Below are 15,764 nucleotides of genomic sequence, written 5' to 3'. Positions count from 1 at the left end.
ATAAATATTTTATGATTATTACGATGAGTTAAATTAAAATTGGGTATATCTCAAGTATTTATATTTAAATGTATTAGAGACCTTCAAGTAGTATTAGAATGTTTGCAGAGTCTAGGTACGTGTTTTAGTATGAAAATCTGATGGAGGTTACTTTTTTAGACCACCTCAAAAAAATCACCGGTGAGTAATATAGAAATCATTTAAACAAGGGAATATCCACGTTCATTTCTTGGAGACGCTTTTCACTCCAAAATGCATCATCCCACAATACTGGTGGTGCTCGTGTAACTTTTCTTTATGTTTAGATGATACGGTCCAAACTTTTACAAGATAAGCTATTCTCAACACTCCATCGAAACAACTATTGAAATTGAACCCACCCCATTACATGTATAGGTACATGTAATGGGAAAGTCCCAAAGGCCCTCCTAAAGGCTCCTCACTTTCCCACACGAACGATTAACCCCCGCGAATTTTGGCTCTAGCAAGCTCCTATATCAAAAAAATAGGGTGTCTTGGAACCTCCTTAGTTGATGGGGGCTAGAACCCTACTCTTATTAGTTATTATTAAGTTTGAGCTCGTGCCTATCAACTACTTACGTGTTCTGGGACGACCCCATTTTTTGCTAAAGGCAATTTTTTTCTACGTGAATACCCCACAATTTTTAGAGGTTATATACTACTCTCAGATGATTTAGACTATCACAATTCCATATCTGAAGATGATTTCCTTCTGATACTACCAATAACAACATGAAGGTGGGATCGTGGTAGTACAGGGAATTCTGATATCACAATATCCATATTTTTTTGTTTTTGACTCACAACCCCCACATGTTTGTGGAGTTTTTGTTGCCGTCGAATATCCTACAACCTCATCAAAAGACTTGGTCACTTGTTAAGCTAAAGAACAGTACAAACACATATAGCCTATAGAACTATTTGGGACTCACATATATAGTCTGCAATAGTGGCGCCTATAGAATTTCTCCCCGACCAGTAGGGTGCTGGTATTACCGCGTCTTCATACGCGAAAATAGTAGCGCGAAATCGGAGGACGAGTTAATTTCTTCAGTCGAACAAGAACAAAACCCTAGAGAGAGAAACAGAAGGAAATTTTCATTTGAGGATTTCCCAGACGAAGAAAGAAGACACAGAGAAGGAGAATGGGAGAGATGGAAGTTGCCGGAGAAGAGGAACAAGACGGAATGTCCGTTCACTCACCATGTCAAGCTCCACCTTCATCAGCATCTTCTCTTCCTAAGGTTTTGTCCCTCTTCTCTTCTCTCTCTCTCTCTCTCTCTCTCTCTCTCTCTCTCCAATGGTTATCGATTCGGATTTTGGTTTTTGGATTAGGTTATTCTATTGTTGATCTTGTTGTTTGTATTAGGAGCAATCACAGGTTGAATTGGAATTGAGATTGTTAGAAGCTTTTGAAATATATCCATTGTCCAAATTACAAGGTACTAGTATTTCATACTTAATTTGATGATTCAATCTTGTAAATGATGTTAATGTTTTTAGTTTTAGGGTAAACAATTCGTTCCATATCAAAAAAAAAATACCCTAGATGTATTAGAAAGATTTGAGCACATTACTCTGGTAGTGACTGAATATGATCTAATAATTTATTCGTATGACAAGTAACTAGTTCTAATTAATCTATTGGGGTTACTTTTAGAAGAAAACCCTAATGTTAAACAATCTCTAGTCTGCTAGAGGAGGTTATGTTTATGTCGTTTAGCTTCAGCTACTTTATTCTCATGTTTGGTGGCATATCTGCTTATTGATCTATGTGAATTTTAGGACCTTGTTTCCTCTGATTTAGTTTTTGAACTAATTTTTGTGATTGCCATCGTCGTCACCTGTCACCAACTTTAGGTCCTGCATGATTTACTTATCGTGTTTATTTTTCTTCATTGTGGATAGCTAAAAGGCATGCCATATAGGAAGAGGATAGATGATTAGTATGCACTACTACTACTTTCTTTCTTTCATCCATGGGATTTCTTGGCTTCATAGCAGATATTTAGGACTTCCTGTTTGCTCACCAGGCGAGAATAAATTTCAATTTTTGTGCCTGAAAATGAATAATAATAACTATTCCTTCTAGATTTACATCTAATAAGCTTTCAATTTGGTTCTCTGTGACCTTATCTTCATCACTACTAGTACAATTACCCAACCGATATTGTTAAACCAAATATGTTTTTAGTACCCTGAGACTGAGATCCCTTCTTTACTAGACACTGTATTGATGGAAAGTAGCTAGAATAGCTTTTTTAACTTTATGTGGTAGCTATGCGTGTTAGACTCAAAATGTAGCTAATATTGATCAATTTTTGTATACTTTTGCTTTCTCCCCAGAGCAAATTATGAACTTTTAAGTTGTTTATTAGACGGGTCATTGTTTTTTTAGCGAGTGAAGGCGCCTCTATTAAAGAATTTTGACTATGCAGTTTGTGCTTAGTTTTGTTCATCTCCTAGTGAAGAGCTTTCTTTAATTATTGTAGATTCATTCTTTCTCTTGTAGGTATACACAGGCACTTTATTCTTTATGGCTTAATGGAATTCTTGAGGAGAAGGTTAGTTGTCCATATGCTTTATTTGATATTCTTCGAACTTTTCGTGATTGGATTGCCAATTCACACAGTATCCCTTTTTTCTTTTCATCTATTTACCGTCTCTCTTAACACTTGGCCGGCATATATGATAGCTTCGACCGACACTTCTCTTCTGATGAGGTTTTGCAATTGGTGGATCGTTTTTACAACCTAGATATGCTGGTATGGATAATCGACTTCAACTTATCTTGTTATTTCTTCATTTTCATAGTAAATTACTTTCGTAACTATCTTTTTTGTTGACATTACTTTCATAATTATCGGTAGCAAACAGCTGGAAGATTCTGTGGTGAGAATAGCCCCACATGGATTATTAACTCAATCATCTAAGTTGAATACATATAGTAGAAGCAACTATGTGACCTGTTTTCCATTTTTTGTTACACTATGGGAAATATTGATGTTTCATTTCTTCCATTCCAAAGAAGAATTGAAAGAGTTTGATTACTCGATTGGTTCGATATAATAATATTGCTTCTTCGAGCTACAATAAACATCTCTATGTTTTTGCTTAATACAGAAAGCTGATGAAGACGAGATGGACATATTGAATCAAGAGGAAGAATTTAGCTTACCACAGAGCTTCTTTACGAAAGAAGAGCCCTAAAACTACTAGTTATGGTGGGTATACTCTATCAAGCTTTTGTACATGAACCTTTACATTTAGGAGTTTTAATAAAACAGTGTTGAGATTAAGAACAAAATCTATCTAATCAAGTTTTGTAGCTGAATTTTATGTTCCATTTTTTTTTCAAGATTAGCATTGAAACGGAAATTGTTTGTTTGTTTGTTCTATGTTTAAATCTGACTTGAAGTCTGAATTGGCCCTAGTCAGATTCCAAAATGATATTTGTGTTGGATGGTTTTGAACCATCACTTAATGGGGAACAAATACGCTCATAACCGGACCTTTCTTTTCTTTCTCTTTCTTGTCCATCTCTGTTGAGAAACTGATCAAAACACAGAAATGTTAGGCAATGAGCCGAACGGTACTGTTGGCTTTCATGGATCTTTTTCCCCCCTTTCTTTCATGTGCTTGTTTACAAGGAGAAAGAAATATTTGTTCTGGATACCAAGAGAAATGAAAGGAGAGATGGAAGACTAAAACAAAGATGAGAGATGTAAAGAGCAGTCTCAATTGTGTAAACCAACTTGGTAACCACTCCAGGCTTCAGAGTAGGGTTTTCAATTTAACATGAACCAACAATTCGAAGAAATGAACCCATAAATACCAAAATTTAGATTAAAATAAAACCTGATTGAGTTCAGAAAAATCACAATCGTATCATATAATTTCAAAATGTGTTACTGATTAAAGAGAATTATTCCTAACTTAATATATTTCCTAACACCCAAAAAACTCACTCTTTCGTACGAAAGATTCGTTTAAACACGAGTAGCCGAATGTCTGGATCTATTTTTGCTCGCATACCTTCATTCAGACGTTACTGAGTGTTGTTTCTTATCTCAACACGAAAGACCACATGAAAGAGCTCTGAATCCTTCGTCCCGTCTATCTTCTTACCTATGCCAATAGCATCATCACCTCTAGATTTTTTCTGAGTTCAAGAAAGAAAGCAAAATGGTTTAGAGGTCTAGAAACGAGTCTCATCACAATTCCGAGAAACTCGATCACACATTATCGTATCAACGATTCAATGGCAACACAATAAAAGAGGAAAGGAAAAATTCAAGTGGATTTCTACAAGTCTGTGATAGAAAGATAAATAGGATTAGTTTTTTTGTTTTAGTTTGTCAAGGAAGAACAATAACAGGAGTAGGAATCCGAAATAAAATTTGAAGGCATAAAGAGGTAGTTAAAGAAAGATTACCTCACAAAATGGAAACCTCGGAAGAAATACAAAGTTTCGAATCTGCCCCACCACTGATCACATTATCACCTTTCCACCAGTCAGCACATAATACCTGCATTTTGAAAATACATAATTGTAAAATGGACCAAGATCATATAGTATGAATCGTAGAAATGGCGTAAGAGATAATCAAGTACCTTGTCTTCGTGAGAATCTATCACTGCCAGAGGCCACTGCAATAAAAAGACATCTCATAAAGTAGATCAATGGCATGGATATGAAGTACATAGAAAATTGTTACGGAAAAGAGAGAAGATTTTACCGCGGTTCTAAGATCCCATAACATGACCTTTCCATCATAAGATGCAGAAAGTAGATGTTGCCATGAGTTTTCATGCCACTTAACAGTAGTGATCCAGGAAGCATGAGAAGAGAACTGAAAGATGGGGGCTGAAGTTCCTGTAAAGAACATGAACTTGGAATGAGCAGTGAAGAGAGAGATCAGGAGAAGACACAATAAACATTAGCTTTAGCTTAGTCAGTGTACCTGGTTTACGAGGATCCCATATTCTGAGTACAGGATCGGAACCGCCTGCGGCTATGAGAGCATTGCTCTCCCCTCCAACATCAAGGCTGTTCAAAACTTTACCGCAAAACTACATGTAAAAAGTAGGAGAAAAAGGGGTTCCATTAGAATTATATAAAGAACGGGAATATCCGTTTAGTATAAATGTAGCAAACAAGCAATACCGTCCATCAAGTTCCTACTCTAGGATGGCAAGTTTATTGGAATAAATGGTACCATGTATCTTTAAATTATTAATAAGAAATGTACCCCTTATTAGAGTTCCATCTAGAGTTGACGATCACATACCAAGTTCAAGGAATCTTTGCCGGTTTCAACGTCCCATTTTCTAACAGAATGATCCCATGAAGCAGAATATATAGTTTCCTCTTCTGGCCAGACAACAGAAGATACACACTGACTATGCCCAATAAGTGATGATACAGCCTCTCCCTGAATTCCAAAAAGTTATAAAATATTAGCCTGGGTATTGATGGAAAGAAAATAAAGATATAGGAACAGGAAATAAGCAAGGAAAAAAGAGTAGAAAACTTGTTCAAAACAGAAACTACTGAACTTAAACATAAAATATCTGACACCATTCTTACTACCATTTCTTCTCAAGGATTATATCATAATCACTCTTTGTCAGCTCTACATGAACTATGCTTTGACACAAGTATTCTACTAAACAGCGGGAAGAAATTTCAACCTAACGTCTTGCAAATTTGTCATAGAACAGATAAGCTAGGTTACATGGCACAATCTTTTTTCAATACTAGATAGCACGCTAGAGAAAAGGCATGCATGCAAGCTGATGCCATGTTCTCAAATGAGATATGAACGGAAGTATGAGCAGTTTTCAAAAAGTTATGTAATTCCCAAATAATTTGTTGACAGGACAGTCGACCTTTATTGCTATTCATCAAACTCAAGGAGGCGTACAACCACGGTAAGCAGAATTAGTATCGTCCGTCTAGGATGTTATACAACTTTACTGGATATCTTTTTTCGTAGTGGTTTAGGAATCAGCAAAATATTATGGAAGAGTTAAGATCAGAATAAGTGGAACAATAGAGATTAGTGAGATCAATAAGCAGCACATGATATCCGATATGTGATTTGAAGTGTACATAAGCACGTGCAAAGGATGTAAGCTACATAACAAAGAGACTAAATTAAAGCACTCGAAGTCTTTTTACTAGAATGCTTTATGAGTCTATAATCATTGCATCTAATAGCCAATTCTTGCATTGCGTTCAAAAGGAAAAGTAGAGTTTATACCTCCAATTGTGATTCCTCAACATTAGTCTTTACTTTTCGCTTCTTTACTGATACTACATCACCGTCTGCCTCAGATTCATTAGTTCGCCACAAATTGATAGTGCAGTCCCACGAACCAGAGCATATCTAAATGCATATAAGAAAAAAGCAATTGATAAGTGTTTAGCTTGAATAGTATATTCTACTGTATGCAACTATGCATGTATTATTATCAATAACAACATACCATATCTCCGGAAGGTAGTGGTGCGACACTTTGTACAGATGATGTGTGCCCTCGGAGGATTTTATACGATGTAATCTTCTTAAGATGATTTAGGGGTTCCTCTGCATCAAACTGTCAGGAAGAAAGGTGATAGTAAGCTTGGGTAACCAGGATTTCAGATAAAAGTTGCGATCAGTAGCTTAGTCCATTTACCTTCCACAGCCTTAGCGTTCGATCTTTAGAAGCAGTGGCTACATGTAAGTTGGAGTTGTTCCCATCACCTGCATAAGCGAAAGAAACCTTATTTATAACCAGGCCAAGTAAAGAGAAGTATCGCTTAAACAAATATATCTAAATAGATTATAATATTCCATACATGTCTAACATTATGGCCCATGGATTGATTAGTAAATACAGCATTGTGAAATGACAAATCAAAAAAAATTGAGGAAAAATCAACTTGTTTTGGTTTGTTTGTATGTGATTGAAACCCACTAGAAGTACAAACTAATGGCCCATATTTCAGCAACTTCACACAATCACTAGCATAAGTGCATTATATATTTTGCATCCACTGCCAACAGATTATCAGACGACGAAGCAGACTTCCCTAATCACACACATAACATAAATTCCCACCAAGGTTGTTCAGAAATGAAAACGCAAGCATTGAGGTTCAACAATAAAACCACAATGCCAGCTTCAGGGTTCTTTGTTCATTTCACATTCCCAGATTGCACAAAAAACCAATAAAACCAACTGCCTATCTAACGTAATAATATTTAATGCGTCGAGGGCTCGAGGCTTCATTTCACAGAGAAAAGATCCGTGGTTTGCCAAGTACCAACATGACTGCAGTTTTTTTAAAACACGAGAAATGGACGAAATTTGATTGCTAGTATGATAAATGGATAAAAATCCTATACAGTTTAAGTCCCCACAAGGAAATTTTGCAGAAGCAGAGAAAGAAAAGTAGACGGCGAAACCACAGGAAGATATTTAAGGAGTCCATATATGATCGGAAAGTTCTTACGTAAGAGACTTTCCCTGACAGTTGCAACAGAAACATTTCTTCAAATTTTGCACAATTTTTCCATCTTCATAATGGAGGAACATAGACGTAGAAGTGTGGTGAATCTATAAAAGTATCTATAAATACTGCTTGTGTGAATGAGCTATACCTTTTGAATTGATGATACTAATCGAAGTAATAGCGTCACCATGACCCTCAAGAACATGCGTACACGATCCACCATTTTTCCATACCCTGTACAATTATATAACATGAATCGCGAATTAGATTTGTGTAATAAGTTTCTTAAGATCAAGAATCTCCATGAACTACAATTTATAAACAAATAAGAACTGTTATACATTTTCACATACAATATGACATTTTTCATACATGGCAATCTATGACATGCTAGCAAGTTCAGGGGATAATTCTCAGTGAGGCTATCACTTGTAGGTTTTCGACCATCTCAGTCACTACAAACACCCTCTATCAACGCAATAGAATGTATCTATTCATCTATTACTTCACGTCCGTTGGGAGCAGGTTCTAAAAAGGATCCTAGTGTCAGGAAGGTGGTCTATTTTCGAAAAAAAATATCAGTATACGGCCTTATCCGAAAATTCCAGGTCTGAAGTCCCAATAGTCAACTGAAATAGGAGGCTGGTGTTATCCTTCATCAATAATTTCGGAGCAGCTTGTCACCAGCCATAAGTTTCAAAATGTGGAGCTTTTTGTCATTATGATCTGTCTGCTGACCAGAATCCAGATCCTACTTACAAGAAATCTTCTCTTTGAATTCATCTTTGAGTGGGACTAGAAACACTACAAAAAATAAATCTACCGGGTCCCAGTAATATATATTGAAGAGCATTCAGTGAATAGTTAAAAAGTACTGCTGGAAGATCTTACCTTCCAAAACTGTCATAGCAACCTGTTAATATGAACCTGCAACAGGAAATGTGTAAGTGCTACTAAACCAGGGACGGAAATTTTGATATAATTACAAACTACAACTGAAAGTCGAAAGGAACAAGACAGTGTTCCCACACTCAGAACTACAAGGTTATCCTTGTAAGCTACTCTTATCAACAAATTGAAAAGCAGCATAACTGTGGTTATGTGTTTGTTTTTTAAATACCCAATCAGTTGTATTTTTCAAGATGACAGGGTGTAAAAATGAGCTAATACTGTTTCGTTCCTAATTACACAAAAGAAACTTGCACGTAGATAATTTGATTTAGATTACAAATCCTGAAGGGGGAGAGCTAATAGTTTCCGGTAATGTCGTTAGTTTTCCCAGACAATTATATGACACTAGAATTAAAAAATAAATTAGGTTAAGACAGGCAGTGAGGCACGATCGGCGACGTGTTGGCTGCAGCAAAGTAGAGGCCACAAAGGTAACTAGCTATGAAATGAATTGCTTAAGTACCGCCTAAATGGTACCGAGAATTCAGTAGACACGGGTTGGTGGAGTTTCTCATCAAACTGAAGGAAGAAAAATACACACAAAACATCCATGTGCTTACCCAGGATTAGATCCAGTGACTGCACTGACCCAATCATCATGCAGACAAGGCTCTTCTTGTCTTCGTGGGGCCACTGCCTTTATGTATTCAATTTCAAGAATCTTCTCCTGTATTTACACAACATATCCTAGTAAGAAGTCAGGAGTAAAAGATTTGAGGCAATAATAGAGCCTCTCCAAAACTACCAAGGAAATTTGAAAATAAACCCAAATAACATCCAGAATATTATGGAAATTTTGGTTCCGGAATGAACATAGACTATGTAAAAAAAAACTCGATATTCGGTAAGAAACTATGTTCAGGAAAGACAGATACCGCTGATATGCCCTTTGCGAGAAGAAACTGTTCTAGTGACATACGAACTAGCTCCCCATCAATAAGAAAGTCAAATGGTTGATTCTCCCACTCAGAATTTCCTGACCACAATTACACATACACTAAAACTATAAGGATCTTTGTAGTACATGCATCGCATCGGCGAAGGCATGAATTAAAGAGAAGACATGCTTAGTCATCAAACCAAGAATCGCATATGTTATATATAAGAAGTGGGTACTAACCAGATTTGATTAGATTATTGACAACTGCAGATAGACCCATCCTTGTGAGATTGGATGGGACGGCAATGGACGTATTAGGCGCTCTGAAAGGAGCTCGAAGTTTCGTGACGAAGCGAACCTGAACCTGCCTAGCCTCCACATCTTCATCAATATCCATCTCTGTGAACAAAAAAAAAACTCTAATTTAAACAATAAAGCAATATCTATATACTGAATCAACCAACTTTATGATATTAAAACTACTAAAATGGGCATTTCAGCATTTTGTGAGAATTTCAAATAACATAATTTTGAAGTTGGGCATATATTTGAGCTACTTTTTATCATTGATACAACTTGGAGAAAAAATTATATTAACAAATAAACCTAGTGAGAGAAATATATCTGAAGATATACACAGTTAAAGAATAAACCCTTCAAGTGTTTACAAAAAAAATGAAGAAATCAAATATGGGTATGATGATTATGAAGATAACGAAACAAACCCATGAACAAAAAATCATTCAAATCAAAGATGGGTATAACAGGATTCAAATATGTTGTTTGTGAACAAATCAATTAAAAAAGATGAAATTGTTTTTAATCATCGAGATGATGAGGAATTAGACATACCTTGTAAAAGAGGAAATGAATCGAAGTCGGAGAGATTGAGAGAGGGCGAAGAGGAAGGAGATTTGGAGGGAGAGAGAGGCGCGAGGAGGATAGAAAGTAGTGAGAGAATGAGAGGGAAGATTGATTGTAGGGTTTTAGACAGGGTTTATATTGACCGTTGGATGGGGTGATATGAGTTTTTGCTTATGAAACTTTTGATGCTGACACCAAAGTCTCTCGAAGTTAAAATCTTTAGTGTCCTAGTCATCAAATTTAATTTTTGGACCAATAAAAAGTCTTTCTTTCTCAACCACTTTTTTCTATTAAATGTATGTGTGACATGTATCTCTATTAGAATTTTTAGAGTGTTGCATTGGAGAAGGACTTCAACAAGTTAGCCACATAGGAAAGAGAATCTTAATTGAGACTCAATACATAAGCAAAATAGAATTTTTTTTGAATTTTGCATTGGAGATGCTCTTAGACTGTCTTAATCTGACTTCTTTTGATCAAAATCATCAAAAATCGAATTTGACCTAAAATAGAACTCGAATTAAAAATCGAATGTAACATTGTGGAATATCATTCGTGTTCGTTTAATTTTCATTGTCTAAATCATATCTGTCTAAATTTTTTTTATTTATTTTTCATTATCTAAAGTCTAAAGCTAACAGGATCAGTTCTGAATTATACAACTCGAATGAAATCAAAGCAAATCAGTAATGCATCGTGAAGTAGACTAGGGGTCCGTTTCATACATGGGAAAACATTTGGATGTGAAAACCATTTTTCTAACAGGAAAGAAAACCAATTGCAACAAATTTTAACATGTGAAATTATGTTTAAGTTTTTTTTATAGAGAGTAAGAAAATAAGGGTGCCAATATAAAGTAATGTGTAAGTTGAATTTTCAAGGAGTGTGTCTTCAGAAATTAAGATACACAATGGACTTTTCATGGGGGTGCCTTCCAGGGTCGTGCCTGAGAATTGGAAGGCCCTGTGGCAAAAAAATTTGGAGGCCACTTGAATGTTAACGTAATGTTAAAAAAAATACTTTATGTATCAATAAATAACATTTTTAAAACTATTCAATGATATAAAAGATATTAACTCGTTGACGAAACTAAACTCATAGTATCAAGTTTCTAAATAATTCTTTTTATTTTCTAAGTAAGATTTCTGTTGTCAAAATTCTTGCCTAGCTCAGATGGTAAAAAGCTTGATTACTTGGGTTACATAACTAAGGTCATAAGAACGAAGCCCATGCACCAACATTTTCAATGCTTGGGTGACATAACTAAGGTCATAACTCATAAGATGGAAGCCCATGCACCAACATTTTCAATGCAAAAAAAGAAGTTTTTGTTTAAAAAAAAAACATACTAAAGTGGGGATTGAACACATGACCTGTGATCTGCCAACCAAGCATGTTTCCACTGAGCCGTTGAGATATTACAGGACTATAGATGAACTTCAATTGTAACGTTAAATAACCTTTAGGTGTGGTTTTATACCTCTGGGCCCCTACTTGGTGCGAGGCCCAGTGCGATCGCCCTGCCCGCACTGAGCCAGACACGACCCTGGTGCCTTCAGAGTTTCGGGGAATTGTCTTCTCCTTTCTTCTCTTCCCTATCTCAAAATTGTAAACCAGCTCTAAGGTTTCGATCTTTACGAAAAAAAAAAGAATAAACTGAAGCATAATCGACTTAGGGTTTTCGATTGGTGTTCTGAGATGATTCTTGTTTGCTGATCGCACTTGTTGAAGATAAAGGTTGGCTGAAAATAGAGAGTTACAGAGAATAAGGTTCTCAAATTCAATTTTCAATTTGGGTTTAAGTTTTTAAGATTTGGGTTTTCAACTTTCTTTCCATGGAGACTAGGGTTCTAAGATATGATTGTTCCTTCAAATATTAGATGATTTTTTAGAGAGAGAATGTTAATCCCATTTTTTAAATTTTTTCTTCTTTTCCCTCACGAGCATTTCAATGGTGATTATAAAGAGAGTGAGCACAAGAAAGAGAGAGCACATGAGAGAGAGAGAGTGATATCACGTGAGAGAGAGAGAGCATAGGAGAGAGAGAGAGGGACGGAAGAGAGAGAGAACGTGTTTTGTGAAAGTGAGAAAACTGATTTCCCATCTTTTTGATGGGAAAATTTTGAGCCTTTCTTCCGAACTTTTTTTTTTCCAATGGACAACGGAAAATCGATTTTCCCATTTCACTTTATTACATATTAAACGGACTCTAAGGAAAAAACATGTAACTCGAATCAATTCTAACCATATAAATTGTGTTTGTATATCCCCATTAAGAGTACTTAATAATGTGTCTTATTTTGATATATTTAAAATACTGACATGTAGTATGAAAAGGTGACATTTACGTGTAGCTCAGTAATGAAGTAGATGCCATTGTATACGTATAATATGTCTTCAAATAAGCCACCCGAGTGAGCCAAGTGATAAAAAAAACAAGTTTCCCATGGAAAAGTGGCAAAAAATTGAAATAGGTTTTTTGATTTCTCGTGCTATTAAGAAAGAGATAGCCGGCGAAACCAGGTTACCTGCATCATATTTCAGTTAGAGTATCACGTTGGGTCAATTGCGAATAACATCTAATATATATATATATCAAAACTCAAGGGAATTTTCATACTATTTTAATATTTACTTATCCACGTATTGGTAACCCCAACAACATTTTAATATCACAGTAAATTCCAATTCTTCCTCCGGTTTGTAGGTAATATGACCTTGAGGTAGCTATACGATGATTTTTCTTATATTAACTTTGTGACCAACTGAAAATTTTGGTCTCCATATTTGTACGACATTTTATTTTAAGATCTAAGACCATGATTCCTTCAGTTAAACTTAATAGTCAACAATTTTTTTCATTTTTTTCACCATTGGTCAAAAATTGTTTCTCTTTTGTCTTTGACTACTTTATTTCTCCATATTTGTCAAAATTGGTCACTAAAAAGGTTCCTCAACGACGAATGGTCAACCATTATCGACGACCTCCAAAAAGTTATTATTTTCCTTTCACTCTCTTATTCTTTACCTAAAACTGTCGTCACCACAGTTATATCTTTACATCTTCCCCCCTTTATCTCTATCTAAAACTAGAAAGGGGTCAAATTCCTGTCTATTTAAAGAGAGATAAAAAAATTTGTGTGGTGGTGTTGGTGGATAGTGGTGGGACGAAGAAGAAAGTTTGGAGAAAGATTTGTTGAATGTCTCTTGACAACGGCAGACGCACCGTTGGCGACGACCAATTCCGCTGTGTATAGAGAAAGAAAAGAAAGACAAAAAAAAAGGGTTCATGGGTATATAAACCAAAATAATGTTCAAAAAGGTTTATGATCCAATCTTCCTAAAATATGGATATTTAGTTCTTTTACGTTATGGACATAAAACCCTCTCTTTCTAAACACAGTACCGTCAATGTCTCACGCTCAAATTTCGCGCGTTTTGGAAATATATATTTGGGCGTGATTTGGGGGATATATTAGCAAAAAATGGATTGAAACAAATCATAATTTCTCTCTCCTCTAAACAGATTTGAAAATCAATTTTTTTCTTTCCTATTATCTGAATCAATCAGAAATCAAAATCTTAACCAAAACAAAACGCCATCACCACGGATATTTCCAAATCAATTTTCTCCCATTTCTTTACAGATTTGGAAACCAAATCAATTTTCTCTATCTTACTATGTAAATTTTTTTCAATTCAAATCAATTTTCTCTCACTTAACTTTCAGATTTTGAAAGAGTATATTTTCTAGGATCAATTTAGCGTGATTTGGGGGTTAATATACAAAACATATAAATCACTTTCTCTCACTTAACTTTCAGATTTGGAAATAGTGTATTTTTCTGGGAACATTGAAGCAGCATTTGTTATCATTTTTACTCATACATAAATACACATCGAATACAAATTATGAAACAAATACGTAAATTATGTGTTATTTATGACGAGGAAACCATCATTTGTCATGTATACAACGTAATTTATCAAATGTATGTGGGTTTTGTTTAATAAATTACACATAATTTCTTTTACATCATACATCGTTTGCATTCTGTTATTAAAAAAACGTACAAAATCTTCTCTGGTTCATAAATGGTGTTCATCCATGTACTCTCCATTTGTAGTCTTGAGCAGGACAAACAACAGTTACACTATATTGTCGAAGAACATATCCAAATGATTTTGCACCACCAGGAAACAACTGACCAACTTCAGTAAATATTTTATATGAGCCATCAGGTTTTAATTTCGTTAACTTACTTTGATTTGATGATTCTGTTTGAAATTCCATCTGTTATATGAAATCTACGCACATAAATACACATACATTAAAAAAAAAATCATATATTGTATTATAAACTACATGTACAGTTTCGTAAATTATGTATAATGTTTGTCAAATTTTGACAATATTTGAAGGTTTTGAGTAGTTTGGTAAGCTTAATAAGGCTACTCTTTTGTGTGAAAAGTACGCGTAATGGTAAATAAATAATACATAATTTATGTACACTTATACGATGTTTTAGAATTTATTATAAATTATATATAATGTATAACAAATTACGCGTATTTTACATAATCTTATGAAACACATGGTTCGGAAGATGTTTGCGTAATGTACAAGAAAGTATGAAAATTTACTGTAAATTACCTATATTGTATATTCTGTTATGATAAACGTACGGAATAACACCTGGTTCATAAAATTGTACGAAACCAAAGATCTGAGGTGAAGAAATATCAGAAAATCAAGAAGCTTAACCCTAAATCTAATGAAAAATGATATAATAATCGGATGAAAACAAAACATAATCGATTTGAAGGAATCAGTGAAGAAGGATTAAACATCAAGATCATAAACAATTATGAATATCTTAGAGAGAGAAAATAAACAGCAAACCGAGTATGTTAATGAAATAGTAATCAAATCTTTGAGATCAAAATCAAAATCATATATGTTTAACTTTAGAGAGAGAAAATTTGTCTGAATACCTGAAAAGCAATATTAAATCTTATTAATGGTACGAACAAAGAATTCTGAAAATGTAGTTTATCTTGATGAATGATAAAGGTGTTTACAGCTGCTCTCATGAAGATGTAACAAGATTTCTGATATTAATGGAGGATTATCAGATGATTTGGATATATATATAGAGAGAAAATAAACAGTTTCAGTGACTGCAGATAAGGAAGATAGAGGTTACTTTAATTAGAAACATGGTTGGAGAGAGAAGGTGAGAGATAAAAATGGAAAAAGATATTTGGGGATTTTGAAGGTAAATCTGTTTTTATATATTAGGAATGTTAGTTTAGGTATTAAGATTAATATTGTATTCTAGGGATTTGTGTTTTCTCTCTAGATGTATACAAATGGACTAGATATCCATGTAACTTAATATTTTGGTTTTTAAACCCTTTACGGATTAGAGAGGACTAAAACTATGATTAAGGCCCGTTTTTAGTCTATACACTAAAAAAAAAAAAAAGTTTAAATTAAGGTTTGACTAGCGAATTCGTGGCGTTCAGGCCCAAGTTTGACTG

At 34.7% G+C, this 15,764-nt stretch overlaps 2 protein-coding genes across 4 annotated transcripts; one reads left to right on the top strand and one right to left on the bottom strand.

The window, feature by feature from the left end:
* Window positions 1–944: 944 nt before the first annotated feature.
* On the top strand, window positions 945–3,399 carry LOC147563278 (chromatin modification-like protein). 2 transcript variants are annotated; one of them, XM_086636046.1, is made up of 5 exons: window positions 945–1,265; window positions 1,391–1,463; window positions 2,534–2,585; window positions 2,717–2,786; window positions 3,145–3,399. In XM_086636046.1, the coding sequence occupies exons 1-5, from the start codon at window positions 1,167–1,169 to the stop codon at window positions 3,229–3,231; spliced, it is 381 nt and encodes a 126-aa protein (XP_086492172.1). In that variant the 5' UTR covers window positions 945–1,166; the 3' UTR covers window positions 3,232–3,399. The 2 variants fall into 2 exon arrangements, with proteins under 2 accessions (XP_086492172.1, XP_086492181.1); XM_086636055.1 differs by having other exon boundaries at window positions 1,039–1,265; window positions 1,403–1,463.
* A 442-nt stretch (window positions 3,400–3,841) lies between these two features.
* LOC147563277 (Transducin/WD40 repeat-like superfamily protein) lies at window positions 3,842–10,426 on the bottom strand. 2 transcript variants are annotated; one of them, XM_086636028.1, is made up of 15 exons: window positions 10,209–10,426; window positions 9,597–9,755; window positions 9,352–9,452; window positions 9,037–9,143; window positions 8,417–8,452; window positions 7,674–7,759; window positions 6,706–6,773; window positions 6,514–6,624; window positions 6,288–6,413; window positions 5,313–5,456; window positions 4,986–5,094; window positions 4,761–4,897; window positions 4,636–4,671; window positions 4,457–4,550; window positions 3,842–4,183 (listed from the first exon to the last, which is right to left on the bottom strand). In XM_086636028.1, the coding sequence occupies exons 2-14, from the start codon at window positions 9,751–9,753 to the stop codon at window positions 4,458–4,460; spliced, it is 1,311 nt and encodes a 436-aa protein (XP_086492154.1). In that variant the 5' UTR covers window positions 9,754–9,755; window positions 10,209–10,426; the 3' UTR covers window positions 3,842–4,183; window position 4,457. The 2 variants fall into 2 exon arrangements, with proteins under 2 accessions (XP_086492154.1, XP_086492162.1); XM_086636036.1 differs by having other exon boundaries at window positions 3,842–4,137.
* Between the last annotated feature and the right edge of the window lie 5,338 nt (window positions 10,427–15,764).

Source organism: Eschscholzia californica, unplaced genomic scaffold (genome assembly GCF_041429995.1).
Source record: "Eschscholzia californica isolate CP2 unplaced genomic scaffold, dmEscCali1.0.p SCAF_1, whole genome shotgun sequence".
NCBI lineage: Eukaryota > Viridiplantae > Streptophyta > Magnoliopsida > Ranunculales > Papaveraceae > Eschscholzia > Eschscholzia californica.
The sequence above is the reverse complement of the archived record's forward strand: the minus strand, read 5'-3'. Positions and strand labels throughout refer to the sequence as shown.